Raw genomic sequence first — 15,222 nt, forward strand, 5'->3', positions numbered from 1 at the left:
AAAATACTGATAGAGAAATCCCACTCCTGTATCACATTCTAGAAGACCGAAGCTTTGCTGAAGGGGTTTAAACAAATTAAGGAGCCCATGGGTGCAGCTCAAGGTGAGACTTTATATGTGCAGTTGTCTTCCAAATTCAGGATTTATTTTTTCTGCATTTCAGAAGATTTTTTTCTGCATGACATTTAGCTACAAAGAACTGCTTTCTATAAAACAACCAAAATGCAAGTACCGGTGTTTCTCTTGACAGGCTGTTCGTTTTCCTCAGGCTCTCTCTAAGGCTGTGTCGGCGACGGATCAGAATTTCTTTGGCCTGCTTTTCGCTCGCATCTGCAGCCAGGCTATGTCGGTTATATGACATTGTCTGAAATATAAAAACAGTGGTCACATTCTGAAAAGCATAACGTCAAATGTGTTGAACTACATGCACATTGCAAAAGAGGCTTTTTGCTTTAATGTTTTAATAAGCATCATAAATCCTTGTGAACAACACCACATTGCAGATGATTAAGAACAAGAACGGTAATTATGCCAGCATTTTTTTAGTCACCTGCTTCATAAGCGCCTGTTTTGTTTTGGTTTAACCTGCTGATATTTATAATGAAAGAGAAATTGGAAAAAGCTGGCTTAATACAGCGTTTACCCCCACACTGTACTAGCTCAGTCAATACGTCAATAGAGGACGCACATTTGAAAGCGATAAGATGAGTCACCTGGGGGGAAGTCATTTTTACCCCCAGCAAGCTGAAGCTTGCTCCACTTTTGAATGTTTTCCAAGGGCTCAGGCATTCAAACTACTTAGCCACAGGAGGGTAAATGTGAAATGTCCTTTTGCTTTTATTTCACTCTTTTTCCAGCTCATCACCTCTGCTCTTCATACAAACAACTTCACAACTGGAGGCAAATGGGAAATCTAATCCCATATCATGAAGCAAGCAAAATGCTGATATAAGTGGACAGTGTTGGGTTGAATTTGCACCTGTGGTCCTTTTTAAATAATGTAAGTATATTGCAGGCAATATGACAGAAACATTAAGCTTTATCAATAGTGTAAGATCAAGTAAGCTATTTACATAAAGGAGTATGAATATGTTGCTACACATATGCTAGGACATGGATTCATAGGCAACAGAAGTAAATAACTGCTTTAATTATTATGTTATGGTACAGCAGTACCATAAGCCCAAAGATATGTTGGGAAGGTAATCAGTATATTCAGAGAGTAGTGGGATATTTAAGTATGCAAAACTTCATCCTTACTCGATGTCGTATTTGGTAGAGATTCTTTGTTAATATTTCCCGCATGTTTTCCATTTCAGTGGGAGAAAGCGGCTTTATCTTTCCTTCATGATATTCACTGCGGCAGCATAGAAGAAGGAAAATAGAGGAAAGAGAGAGAGAGGAAGAATGTTTTTATTTTTGTGATTGGGAATTACATTTGAACTATTTCCTTTGTTAGAGCTGGAAACAACATTTCACAACAACCGAGGAACAGGTGAAAACGTTAACATGTAGGAATGAAATCTTGATCTCAAATGAGTCAGTGGTAAAGCTCAAAACTCAGTCACCAAAATTTGATATAAATGACATTCAATTGTAAATTTGATTAAGGTACTTTTCAAAATGCCCCTCAGGCTTCACCCGTAGCTATTTGCAGCAGATGGGCAGGCACTGGTTCAAATCCAGCTCCACTCTCCATGGCAAATCAATGTTCCCGTGAGCAGCTGCCCTTGTAAAACTACACGCTCCGGACGAGCACAGCTCACCGAGTGCTTCGTGCGTGAGCTGCAGGCAAAACGCTCCCGTTTCGTATCTGCCCTCTGTCCAGGTGACATTTGCACACAAAGTGTCCTAAGTCAAAGTGATTATCCTGCCTACAGACTGGGCCGTGAAATAAACTACGTGACCCAGCCGAAATGCTCGGCTGCGCTGGCATCGCTTGCTTACCTGAGAGACACCGACGATGGGACCTTGCTTATCATTCCGCTTTCTGCCATCTCAATGGCATGTTTGATTTCCAGCTTCTTGTATAAAGAAACAATGCTGGATTTGGGCTGGTTCTCCCGGATTAGAAGTCTTCGCAGGTACTTATTGTCAAACTTTTTAAACCTGTACGTGAGGCAAACCAACCCAACCAGTTAATTTTTACTGTGCGTAGTTGAGGAAAGCCAATATACTGTAGCTAATGCAATTGTGAAGGAGTCTGTTCCCGGGGAATGTGTCTGTTCATATTAACAACCTGCTGCTGAGTAACACAAAAAAAAGGGTCGAGTTCATCTTTGCTTCAGATAGACAGTCTTAACCTGTGTTTTGGTTAATATGTTAATGGAGAGTCTCCCTAGCAGCAACTTTTAACTTTTAGGTATTCTGTGTTATTAGAAAATATTATTTTTAATTCTCCATTTTCATCAAGACAAAGAGAACATTAAATATTTACTGTAATAACAAATAAAAGGTCTAAATTTGCACCGACTGCTTTTTCTTTGAAATTTTAGCCTGCTCTTGTAAAACTTTGGAAATTCTCCCTTCCTCTAAAGCAACTGCAACCCTCTTGGATGCTTAGTGAAAAAATATTGATTACAGCTGGGGTGATTTTTGTTTGTCAGAAAATATTTTGCCCTCCGGCCACTCTGAAATTATTCTGGAATTTGGGTCTGAAGGTCCTGAAAATGTGGGACCCTCCTTTGCTCAGTAATCTGTTCATTCAAGATCCCACGCAGACTGGAGGAGAACCAGGCTCAGTAAAGGAAAGCTGTACCCACGTCACGCATCTGTCATGAGAGTGTCCTCACTGCGCTGCCCTCAATCATTTGGAGAGGGCTCTTCCCAGCCCTTCCTGCTGGTGCTATTCCTCTCTATAAAACACTTAAATTCTTGTTGGAGCAGCGACTAGAAGGTGGAAGAGCAATGCCACGCTTTGGGACTAAAGGATTTGGGTGTAAAAGAGTGCGCTTCTGAGAAAAGGGAGTTAGATCCAAACCAATGATGATGATGATGATTCAGCAGCTGAATTGAAAACATGACTTACTCAGGTATTGCCAGTGGTAATCTTCTTAACCGACACTAAGTCTCAAATAATACCCTCAAGAACTGTGGAGCTGCCTGCCATTAGGATCTCTCATGCACACCTCATGCCAGCTAGCGCCTTGATCTTGCTAGAGAAAGTCCCAAAGTTTTTCTGTGTCTCCCACCAAATAGGGAACTAACCCCTCACTTAACACACATAGCAGAGACATACAATTTGCAGGAGGAAAGCCGGGTGGGATGAAAGGCTCGGCAGACATACAGCAAATGCTGTGAAACAGTCAGAAACAGGCAGAGGACACGCACCCTCAGAAGGTACCATCCTTTACCGTGGGATCAGAGGGCTGCCTTTCTTCCCAGCTGCAGCTTTTGTTCTACTTGCTTGTGGTTTAGTAAAAAGACATTGTTTTGCTGTTTTGCTTTTGTAACCCACACGTTCTAAAAACAACCATCTGCTTTCAAGAATAAAATGCTGAAAATGAAATATGATGCCCAACAGCCTTCGTTCAGCCTCTCCTGTGTAACAAAGAGCTTTAAATGCCATTCTTACTTATCTCTCCAAAAGTTGTGACCCCAGTGTCCACACACATCTTCAATTCCAGTCTTCACATGGTCAAAGAACTGAAGGGGAAACATTGGTTCATTACACAAACTTATAGACATCACTTGGCTTGCCCTCAGTCATTATCAGTTTCTAACTTACTTCAAAACAGAAGCATCTAGTCAGAATTCAGGACGATGCTTCACTTTAACTAAATGCAGTCTAACCAAACTCAGAGACGGACTCTGCTTTGTTCCCCTGAAACTTCCTTAGCTCACAGCCCCAGAAGGACAGAAGTTAGTTGCTAATTTCCTCAATGGTGGTCTTGCTCAGCTCCTGCCTGAATTTGAAGGTTTTTCCCATATTTTCACCACTTTTAAGTTCCCTGACCATTCAGGGCTATGCCTGGGATTTCTCCAGGGGCTTCCCCAGGCCTGACAGTGAACCGGGCAGGACTTTGTGGCGGGGAGAGCCTGCACGGGCAGCAGCTCCCCACATCGGCATCGGCCCCTCGGGATGCACAGGACAGAGCTGAGATGCCAGCATCAGGTCCTGAGCTCCCTAGTTTAGGGAACTGTGGTCTAGCCTCACCTCAAAGCATCCTGATCACCTAATATTAGAAACACACTCTTCCTCAGCCTCTTATGAATTACAAAAGAGTGAATCGGTTCAGCTAAGATCTCACTTGATCCCTAGAGGCAGCTCGTTTGCTCAGAATTCAAGTACCATAAAGGAGAAATACATTCAAGAATATGAATGGCTAATAAACTGCAATAATTGGAGACATACACGTACCAAATACAAATCCATCAAGAGGCTGATGATGTGAGAGTTAAGTAACTTTAAGAGCGTGTTTAGGAGGAGTTTGCATTTGTTTAATTAGACCTACTCAAATGCAATGTAGTGTAATTAAATTGACAAAGTTTTCCTAATATAGCCAAGTTCTAAAACGACACGTATCTCATATGTGAAACAAACTACAGAAAGTTAATTTACCTCAAGAGGTGGACAATTAAGGTGAAGATTTCAAAATAATGATACGTGATAATGCTAATTTTGGTAATTGCCAAAGGTTTAATATAACCTTTACAGTTATTGTGCTTAAAACAGCTATCAAAAAGAAATCTAAAAGAGCATGTGCCTCTCTGTAATACTGTCCTTACAGTCTTACTGAAAGGATAGTAGTCAAGGACAAGAGTCCTTGTCTTACTGAAAGCCACTAGGAATTTCATCTATACGAGGGTTTCATCTATGACACTGAAGCTGCAACATACCCTGTTATAAATTTCTTCACTGACAGCAGGCTGCTTTTTATTTGACCTTTTGACATCAAGAAATTCCACCAGTGGGCGAATTGTTATTCCCTGTGAAGAAAAAAAAAAAAAAAGGGCAAATAGTTCTGGTTTTTTTTCCATAAACATAAGGAAAAAACAAAGCCTTTCAGTCTTTTCCATCTCTATCAGAGCACTGGAAATGGCTGTGGATACCTTTTTAGCTCTGGAGACACTTTCACCTTCCTAACCCCAAAATCCAGCCTGACACAATAATTAGAAGAGTGAATTCACTCTTGTGATTAGCAGGTGTTGCACTTAGCTATGAAGTCCTTGTCAGCACACAGACTCCACTAATGCAACAGAAGGAACGAAGGGGCTCCCGAGAGCTAAGAGGTCCAAGAGGGGGAACCTGACAAACCCCATCAGGAATACATCACTTACCCCATCCATAGTATTTTTAAACTTTTTTTTTCAGTTCTGTTATATATTAGGAAAACCCTCACTTGTTTTCTGAATTAATAAAGAGATCCCCCATCATTCCAAAGCAAACATATGAAGTCCTCTTTTTTCGTGATTACTTCCAAAACAGGTACTCAAAGATGTGTCAACAGCAGCACTAAAACTGCTATTCAAAATTGTGACACTAAGACTTTTTGTAAATATGTGTCCTTGCCTGACTATTCTCAGAGAAAGAACAAAAAGGTTTGCCTATCCCAGAATGGTATAATGGTTTTGAACAATTACTTGTGGAAGAATTGACATAATCTGTTGATTTGTACAGGCGCACTGGCACAGGGGAGAGGAATGAATCTCTCATGGTGTTGAGATCAGTCCCTACTATCCCAGACAACCAGGTAACATATTTCTTTTCATAAATGAATTGAGCTTTATCTTAAAAGTAGTTAGGTTTCTTTGCCCCATTGCTCATACTGGAACACTCATCGTGAACAACATTGTTCTGATAATTAGAAAGCTGCTTCTTAATTGCATCACGGTCACTTCGTACCACTTTGTTCTTGTGCCAACATTTGTCTTTCTTTTTAAACAGTGTTCCTCCTTCTCTGGTGTTCACTCCCTCATATAAACAGTAATTATATTCCCTCTTCTCCTTCATTTTGCAAAGGCCAAGGCATCCTGGTCTCCTTTCACACAACAGGCTTACCAGTCCCGTGATCACTCTAGAACATGACACTATTCTCTAATGGAAATACCTGTCTCAGTATGTCTTAAGATCAGATTTGCCTTTCTTCTGTCCCCACAGCACTGGTGGCTTAAACTCTACCCCGTTATCAACTAGTACACCTGTGTGTTTTTCCCTTTCTATTTTTTTCCAGAAGTAAGTTTCCCATTTCATAAAAGAAATCCCTAGTAAGAAAGTCCTAGCAAGAACACATTTGCACTTAATGTTAAAGTTCATTCTGTTGCTATCATATTGGCCCTCAGTTATTCTCTTCTTCCTACATGATACCCCAAATCGCTGTCACCCTGAGAACACCTTCCAAAGCCTGTCATCAAGAAACATCAGCAACAAAAAACTCCTACGTTTATGTGCCATGGTCAGGAACGAGAATATTAAACAAAACCAACCCCAGGAACCACCCCTGAGGAATTCCATTAATAACATCTCATCAGCCTGTTATCTGACCAGGGTGGCTGAACGCTGGAGCAGGTGCCCAGAGAGGCTGGGGAATCTCCATCCACAGAGATGGATGAACTCAACTTGCCATGGCCCTGAGCAACATGGTCTACCTTTGAAGGTGGCCTTGCTTTGGGCACGGGGTTGGACCAGAGACCCCCAGAGGTCCCTTCTGACCCAAAGAACCATATGCTTCCATTTCCTTTTATAGGAGAAACCCTCAGTTCCTTCCTCGTTCATCTTACAATCATCCTAATGTCAATCTAAACCTCAGTTTAATGAGTAGTTAAGCTAACAATCTCCTATGTAGCCCCCTCCCCTGAAGATTTTACAATAGTCCAGTAAAAACAGATTACTCTAGAAAATAAAATGCCTTACTCAACAATGATACCAGGTTTCCCTTTGGTAAACTATGTTGCATTTCATAACACGTTCCGTTTACCTGCGTATTTTAAATTATTCTACCCTTCAAAATCAGTTTTCATAGTTTACACACCAAGGTCAACTAACTGACCTCCGGCTGCTCCAGCCACCTTTTGCCCTTTCCCAAGCACGAGCACAGATACTTGCTACTTCCCATGGCACATTTATGCATGTAAAAGGCAGGCTAAAAATCTATTTTTTTTTCCCACAGACCTGAAATTCCATGTACTAGCGTCTCACGTCTCTCCCACCGCTCTGGATAATGACTAGCCTGACACGTTTACTTGATGGGCTTAGCCGCCTCTACATTTTGGTGGGTTCAGTCACTTCCCTCTCTCTTGGTCACTCTTGACCAGCCCTCCGCGGCCAGCTTGACACCAGAGACAAGTTCTTCATGTTCTTCCGCACACCTGGTGCTTTGGGATGGATGTCCAGCTGGTTTGCAGCATCACTGCCTAACACCCAGGCTCAAACACTCCAGCCCACCTCTCGCTGTGCACCGCATCCAACACCCAACTCCGCAGTAAACGCACAACTTTAAATATTCTAACAAGGAATTAGGGCTGGGGCTGTACCCAGATTATCTTTTATCTCTATTCCAACCCCACTGGGTCTTAAATGATTAATACTACTTATATGTTAGTGTAAGTACTTAATATCTGGCATACTTTTGCTACCTGTCTGCGGTCTGCATAGCATTTTTTTTAAGCTATAACCATAGAGAGTACCTTCAAGTATGTTCCCTCCAGTAAGTTAGGACATTTATTCTTCTACCCACTGCTTATTTACCAGCTGTCAGACAAAGAAGAAGTCCAGAAGAGGAAAGGCATTACCTGAATGAAAACGGTGAAGAATATAACCACGATAACAGCAGTGATGAACAATTTCTTCCTGGGAAACACAGCAGGAGGGAGCAGAAATACAAGTGAAAAACAAATAGCTCCTCGGAGGCCTCCATAGGCGATAATAAATTGGTCCTTAAAAGTGAGAGGAATTGTCCGGAACACATTAATGATCTGAGTCAGAACAAAAACACCTGAGGAAAAAAAACAGGAGTACAGGGAGGAGGGGAAAAAAGGGAAATTAAATTACACAGAAATCCCCCACGATGCCAATATTTGTTTTAAAACACTTTTATTTCCTTCTTACCTATATATTATTGACAAATGAAATGTCACTTAGCAGCTTGAAGACACCATGAAAGAAAAATTTAAAATGCCTAAGGAGCATCATCTTAAAGACCTTTAGTGAGCCAACCACCTCAGGTCAGCTGGATTTAGGACCTGAAGCAGCTAATTGATCTCCACAAGACAGCTATCTGCTAGACTCTGCACCTCTAGAACAGCAATAATTCTCTGTGGCAGTATAGACCAAGACTACTAATTTTTTTTTTTTTTTTTTTTTTTTAAATAGGATTTGAGGTGCTTTTGAACACTTTGGCTTGTCACCTCCATCGCCCTGTGCTTTGAATCCTGCAAACTCCTATTCACTCACTTCATTTTACTTGCACAGACAAGAAGGATGCAGGACTGGGGATGGAGAGAGAAGATGCCCGTGCACGCTGGTGCACCGAAGGCAAAGGCTCCAGGGACGTGGTGGACAGGATTAAAGGTATAAAGGCAGGTGAAGGGAGAAAGCATGGGGGCCAGGAGCTGGGGGACAGTCAGGCTGCTTGGTTGCTTTTCAGCATAAGGTATTAATTGTGGGGTTGCAGGTGCAGGAGGGAAAACAGTCCCGATTTCCGTGCTGGAGGGAGACTTGGGAGCTGGAAGTAGGGTTGCAGAGGCAGATCAGAGCACGAGTCGCCTTCGCACACGGAGGGACTGAATCATTACAGCTGAAACTGGGGCGAGGGGCAGGTTTAAGACCTATGAGCCTGACCTGCACTTAGGTCTCAAGGTAAAAGAAGAAGAGCTAGTACTGCAAACTCAGGAGGGATCGAGCAGTTTCTTATAGGAATTTTTTCTTCACAATCTATACCTGAACAACACTTCATCTACAGCATTTTCTGTTTTGATGCTATTTATGCCAATGACGGGGAAAATCCCAAAGCTAGTAAACATAAATAAATGAAAAAAAACCCACAACTTGTTTAATTGTTGCACAACTGCTAATTCTTTTAAGCAAAAATTGCTTATTTGTAAATAAATGTTTACTTAAATACCTGTACTCTGATTAACAAGCAGACTGCCTCTGACTTTGGATGGGCAGGATCAGGACCAAACTGATTTTGGGGTTCCGTTTCAGGGGAAGGTGGAAGTTGACCCTGCGATCTAGGACATGTTAGAAATAAGAAGACCATCCCACAGGCTGATGGGACTCTGTCTATGACAGGAGGTAAAAAGTTTCATTTGCAAAGAATACTGACATGTAGCCTGAGACTTGCTTACCCAGTGCCCTCCAGATTAAACAGAAAAGGAGGGTGAAGCTAACGAAGGCCCAGTTCCACTCGTGGTTCTTCCCAACTGTAGACACTCCCATGAAGATGAAGATTAAGGTCTCACTGACACTGCTCAGCATCTTCATGAAATACTTTATTGTCGTATAGGATTTTTGAGAAACATTTTCCTCCACGTATTTATTCATGGTCATGGCACAAGCTGTAATCCTGGAAGGCAAACATTATCCTGTATTTCATTGGCTTGATTCTTTTTTAGCCCCTCTCATTTCTACAGAATATTATTCACTTTTCCATAGTCCTCTTTAAAATACAAAGCACAACCTATTCCATAACCAATTTCGAATTTATAGACTTGGTGAACCTACAGTTTTGGGCATGAGATTTTTTTTTTTTCCACAGTGGGGAGTCTTCTGAGAAGACATCAGTATATGGAGAGTTTTGCCACATACTAAATCCACCTGATCTGTGCAGGGGGTCACTCAAACTCTGTGTTTTGAAAGAGGCAGACCTGAGGAGAGCCAGGGGCAGCCCTCGAAAACAGGGATTGCTGCTTCTATTGCTGCTGAGGGACATCAGACAGGATGGCAACTGCATGTCCTGGGGCAGGGCTTCCCTCCAGAAACCAACGCTGGTGCTGCTGCACATTTAAAGCACCCGCAAATGACTGAAATGGGCAGCTCGGCCGATACATGGGAAAACAGACAGGGCTTACTGCAAGTACGCCTACGTGTCCGTGCTCCGAGCCTGTGTTAGTAAACAGTTTCTTAATCAGCAGGAAAAGCAAAGCATGACGTTACCGGCTATACATCACTTGCTCAGTACACTTGCCCATGGTGCAGGGATGGCTGAGGACCACTCAGCTACAGAGTTTACAGGTTTAAGGATAGTTAGCAGAGCTGGCTGGAGGATAACCTCAAGCTGGTGCCTCGACGGAGGGGAGCACAGTCTGAATTGCCTAATAATTATCAGGGTGGTCAACTAAGGCAAGATGTGTTGTGAAATAGCTGTCGCTCCTGGTTCTATTATCTCCGGCAAAACCATGGCTTCTCTGATTTCCCAGTTAAAGTCATTATACATACCCATGTATGAGTTCTCTGTCAAACCATATACACTAAACCTAAACAGAGAGAGAGATGTGTATTTATGTTGTCTTTCTGAATACAGCCCATGAGGACTTGTCCTATGGTTATTTACCCCAGTTCCACCAGGTTTTCAGTTTATAATTATTTGCCAACATAGGGGATATTTCCTCCTACTGAAATCCCCGCACTTCTCTCTCTCGTGGAGGAGGACGGGAGGTTTGCCAGCATCTCTTTGGAAAAAGCTAAAGACAACTCTCCCACATCTCATGGAGATCCCACTGCAGAAAGTCTTCTGCTGAGCATGTCCTGCCTCTAAGCCAAGAGCCCCATCTCTGAACAACAAAAACATCCCTGAATGTGAGTGTAAATGGAAAGGCGGACTGAGGGAGAGCTCAGAAAAACCTCACTGACATTATGAACGCACACGTCTAGATTCTTTCCTCTAAAAGAAGGGATTAAAAAAAAAAATAAATTTGCAAAGCAGAAAGAGGAATCCCAGAAGCAGCAGTAACTTCAGAAGGACCTTAGCATAGTAAACGTTCTTAGCATTTTCCAAGAGGGTGTCCATAACAGCAGCTGAGGCTGTAGTCACTGGCAGACTCTGAACATGTTTCTCCTAATTAATTAAAGTTAGTTTTGTCCAGAAGTTTCCTTCTCTTACGTGGAGCCAGCATGGCCTGCTTTGGCGACAACGGCCAAGAGCTGAAACACAGTTGTGGATCTCTGGCCCCACCAACACACCCACATCCCCCAAGCGACTGGGCAGCATTACTTCTGAGGGACAAAGCCGGGGGGACACGTGGACGCTGGGAGAGGACACAGTGGACTTTCCTAACCTCTGTCAAGCCGCACAGCCCCTGCGGGCACATCGGGGTGAATAAAAACCCAGGGAAGAGGGTCTGATGTGGGGACAGATGCAGTCCGATGGGGCAGGTAGCGGCTTACAAATACAGATGGAGAGGATTTGCTAGTGGAACAGTGCACCTAACCTGGCCTTCACCCTGCGTTTTTGTCCACCTGCAGTTGGTGATAGAGGCAGACCCAGTCAGCACAAAATAAAATGGCCATTGCCATGCAAAAACTAGCTCCAACCCTAAGCAAACTCCAAGACTAAGAAGAAGGAAAGCTTGGCTAAAACTATCCCAGACCCCCATCTGCCTTTTGTACTGACATAATGGTCAGCTCTCTCCTCATGGCCAGCTGGTTTCACCATGGTCTGGACCAGAAAGATCCTCTGTGGCCCGAGAGAAGCATGCTGTCTGGGAAGCAGAGCTCATCACGGTTACGTGGGATCCCCCCGCGGAAGAAATGACACAGATTTCATAAGCATGCAAGCTTCCTCCCTGCAACACTCAGTGGTTTAGGTAACGTTTCTAGTTTGAGCATGTGGCTGGCACAACAGCGATCCTGCATTTTTGCCAGGACTGACGGACTGCCGATGCTCTTCACAGCTCTCCTCCTTATCCTGAGCTCACAGCTGCTCGGACTGGGGACTTGTCATAGATCCCACAAACACGTGTGCCTGCATATCTTAGGGGGAAAGTGGGAGAGCACCTGGGCCATGCATGGATTTTTGTCCTGACAAGGAGTGATGACTTGGCCAGGACATCCAGCCAAGCCCAGAAGCTGTCAGACATTCCCAGGTTCTTCAGTTCACACCTAGTTCTGGTGACCAACCTCAGAAGTATATGTGAAGAAGGGTCTCGAATCTACTTAACACCTTCACCCTCCAAAACTCTCACATTCAGTGGCAGACCAGCTCTTCAAAAGCCACAGGCTGCACCGACAGACCTACAAATATCTCGGGTTATGTCACGGCTCGTGACAGCTCTCCTGCGCGTGCACTGCTTAATCTGCACAAATACAACAAGTCCGATGCATCCCGGCTACCTCCGGCCGACTGCGCACACAGTGGAGCTGGCAAGTGCCGGGACAGCAAATTCCACAGAGCAAGAACGCAGTGGGCAAGCTGCAACGCAGCCGTCTCCAGATCCACGGTCGTTTCGGGGTCCCAAAGCTGCAGCTTACTGCCCGAAGCATTAGGGCTGTCAGGTCTGCATCAAAGACACAACAAAACGCTCAGGACTGTTTATTACCTTCTTAAAATAAATAGGTTTCACGATTAGAGTCATTTAGGAAAGCACTGCAGCTTGGGGAGTGGGGAAGCATGCTCTGGACACGGTTTGTTTTTGGATCCTGAGGTAATGGAGACACTGTAAATAGATGTCTGATAAGAATCTGTCACCAGATTAATCAGGATCTTTGCAAGCTGTAACTTAAAACACCTACCATGCTTAACCACTAGAATTTAAAGGGGCGACACCCTTATAATATTATTTTCAGCCCCATTTTGCATTCATTCAATTAGGGACAACTAGTGGATGAGTTGATTCACCAGTATAACAAACAGTGCTCTACGTTATTTGTTATTCTTCAGGTAGGTAATATTCCACAGCTAATCACTGCTCACTTTAAGAATCTGGTATCTCTTCAGAGCAGTTATTTACATTAGAAAAAAATCTGTTGAAATCTCTTTAATTTGAAAATGATACAGCAATATAGTGTTAGAATTTAATATAAAATCCATTTCTTTAAATATGCAAGACTTTATGAACATTATTATAATATGTTCTTCCCAAAGTAAATTTTTGCTGTCACAATAATCAAAGCAAAAGCTTAGGTGTGTTTTATTTTACATTTCTTATCCACATACATTAATTCCGGCTTCCATTTCTGTGACCTGAGGCAGTTGCCTTGGTCAAGAAGGGGAGGGAAAACCCAGTTAATTGCAATTAACCTGCAACTTTCTGTGCTTCTGAAGAATAAAAGATCTCCTGTACAAACAGTGCAGTTTCTGTCATGACTGCAATAAACTAGGCCACTGGGTTCAAGCCTCAAGTTTCCTTGACCTACTAAATTTACAGTCGTTTCAATGTTTGTTCCTTTCAGCCTGCTAATTCACTGTTGCAAAAAAAAAAAAAAAGAAACATATATTAATAGTTCTGCTGCTTCACAGAGAGCTTTATGAGAATTAGTAAGCAGAAAATGCAGCATTATAATTAGAAATGGAACCAAGCAAATAAAGTTCAGATTCACATCTCTATGTTTTACACCTGCGATCCTGATTCAAGCCCAGCTCTAATTACAGCAGAAGCTCTTTCCTCTCCTTCTGAAGAGGACTTTCCCACTGCAGCTCACAGGGACGTGGTTCAGTCCCTTCGCTATTTCAGCCAGGTAACCTGGCGCAGGGGTTATACACGGCTGCTTCAGGAATCATTTTTCCTCAGAACGAGGACACAGACTTACCAGAAGAGAGACAAGCACCTTTCATTCCCCTCTATTCCTCTGCCTGGGAATTCCTACTTGCACAGAAATGAGGCACTCCGTGTATGTACCTTATTTATTTGATAACACTGTACGTTCCTGCTCATGTCCTCCCCCTAAAGTACGGTACAGCACGTAACCACAAGGTCTCGCTGAGTATCTTTACGAACCTGGTTATGGAGGAAGTGGGAATCGGTAGTTTAACAGACTCACATGGATATGGGTGAAAAAGGGGAGCTCAGGCAATTATTCCCTATAGGCTGAACTCTAAACGGCCGCAGAAGCATATAATGAATAAACAATCCGGGTTGTAAGGGACACTCCAAGGTCATTTGGTCCAACTCCACGCTCAAAGGAGGGCTGACGCTGAAGTCAGACCCAAGCAATCCTGCCGGGAGTCACTCGCTGCGGGAAACGACGGGGAACCCAATACTGGTGCGTGTTGCACTGTGACAGAGAGCAAAACGCTCTCTGCAGTTCAAGGCTCAACAACGTGTGGAAAGCACGGGCTAGATTTACTCCACGGGGATGGGGAGATGACAGGAGCTCTAAGGCCCTCAGCAGCACTGCTGGGAGAGGGCACGCTTTATATCTGACAGCCGAGACACTACACGGCTGCAGAGAGCCCTTCCTACCCCCGCCGGGTGTTACGGATGCATCCAGCTCTGTTAGCTATTACAAAATACATTTAGAGTCAAAAAACATAGAAAAAACATTTTAAAGAGAACTTATTTTCTGTTGTGCTGTTGGAGGGAAAAAATACTTTGTGTTTCCCCTTCTGTTTTGCACCCACTCAGGGGCCACTGTTAGAAATTAAAAGAAAGAAGTGGTTAGTGCCGTGGGAAGCACTGGTGTGCCGGTTGCAGGCACTGGTACGCGGTGGGTCCGCTGACCCACCAGCAGACCCATGGTGCCCTTTCCATTGTATCCTGGATGCAGCATGTCCAAATCTGTATTTTCATGCACACTGCCACAATTTTTTCCATGTACAGTTTAGCCACACGTTTTTGGTTTAGAAGCCCTTTAAGTATTTGATCATAGGATGTCAAGGGCATTTGACTTAAGAAGTGGAGGAAACTGGAAACCACACAAACGCTATGAATAGATGCTAGGGAAAGAGATGGCACATTTATGAACTCGGTCAAAGTGGATGCATATGTTACTTTATTTAGGCTCATATCAGAGAAAGAAACCCATGCAATCTTTAGCTCTTTACTTATATTAAAGGAGTAACCCCTCCTGTTTCATGGCATGTTTCTATTTTTATACTCCTGCAATCGTCAGCTGTAAGTTTCCGTGTAAATTACTTCCCAGCCCCAGAAAACCTTATGCTGGCATGACTATGATATCAAACCTCTCTTCACTTTCCTAAAAGATAATCATCAGATGAGGTATTATCAAGTATTAGTGATACTCAGAAGTAACATCGGAGCTTTCATAAAAAGCTATGCTGCTAATGCCTGAATGACTCACATTTGCCACTAGAACAATACAAAGTCATTAAAGAAGGTTGGCCT

At 43.2% G+C, this 15,222-nt stretch overlaps 1 protein-coding gene across 1 annotated transcript in view; it reads right to left on the reverse strand.

Annotated features, from left to right (window-relative positions):
• SLC9A2 (solute carrier family 9 member A2) overlaps positions 1–15,222 on the reverse strand; it is a 34,563-nt gene that overhangs the window by 6,314 nt on the left and 13,027 nt on the right. The window contains exons 4-10 of the mRNA XM_029999103.2: positions 9,289–9,506; positions 7,732–7,934; positions 4,840–4,929; positions 3,575–3,645; positions 1,948–2,109; positions 1,261–1,357; positions 233–364 (exon numbers count right to left, since the gene is read on the reverse strand). Of these exons, the coding sequence (XP_029854963.1) occupies positions 233–364; positions 1,261–1,357; positions 1,948–2,109; positions 3,575–3,645; positions 4,840–4,929; positions 7,732–7,934; positions 9,289–9,506 (973 nt within the window). The remainder of the gene's footprint in view (positions 1–232; positions 365–1,260; positions 1,358–1,947; positions 2,110–3,574; positions 3,646–4,839; positions 4,930–7,731; positions 7,935–9,288; positions 9,507–15,222) is intronic.

This window comes from Aquila chrysaetos, chromosome 23 (assembly GCF_900496995.4).
Source record: "Aquila chrysaetos chrysaetos chromosome 23, bAquChr1.4, whole genome shotgun sequence".
NCBI lineage: Eukaryota > Metazoa > Chordata > Aves > Accipitriformes > Accipitridae > Aquila > Aquila chrysaetos.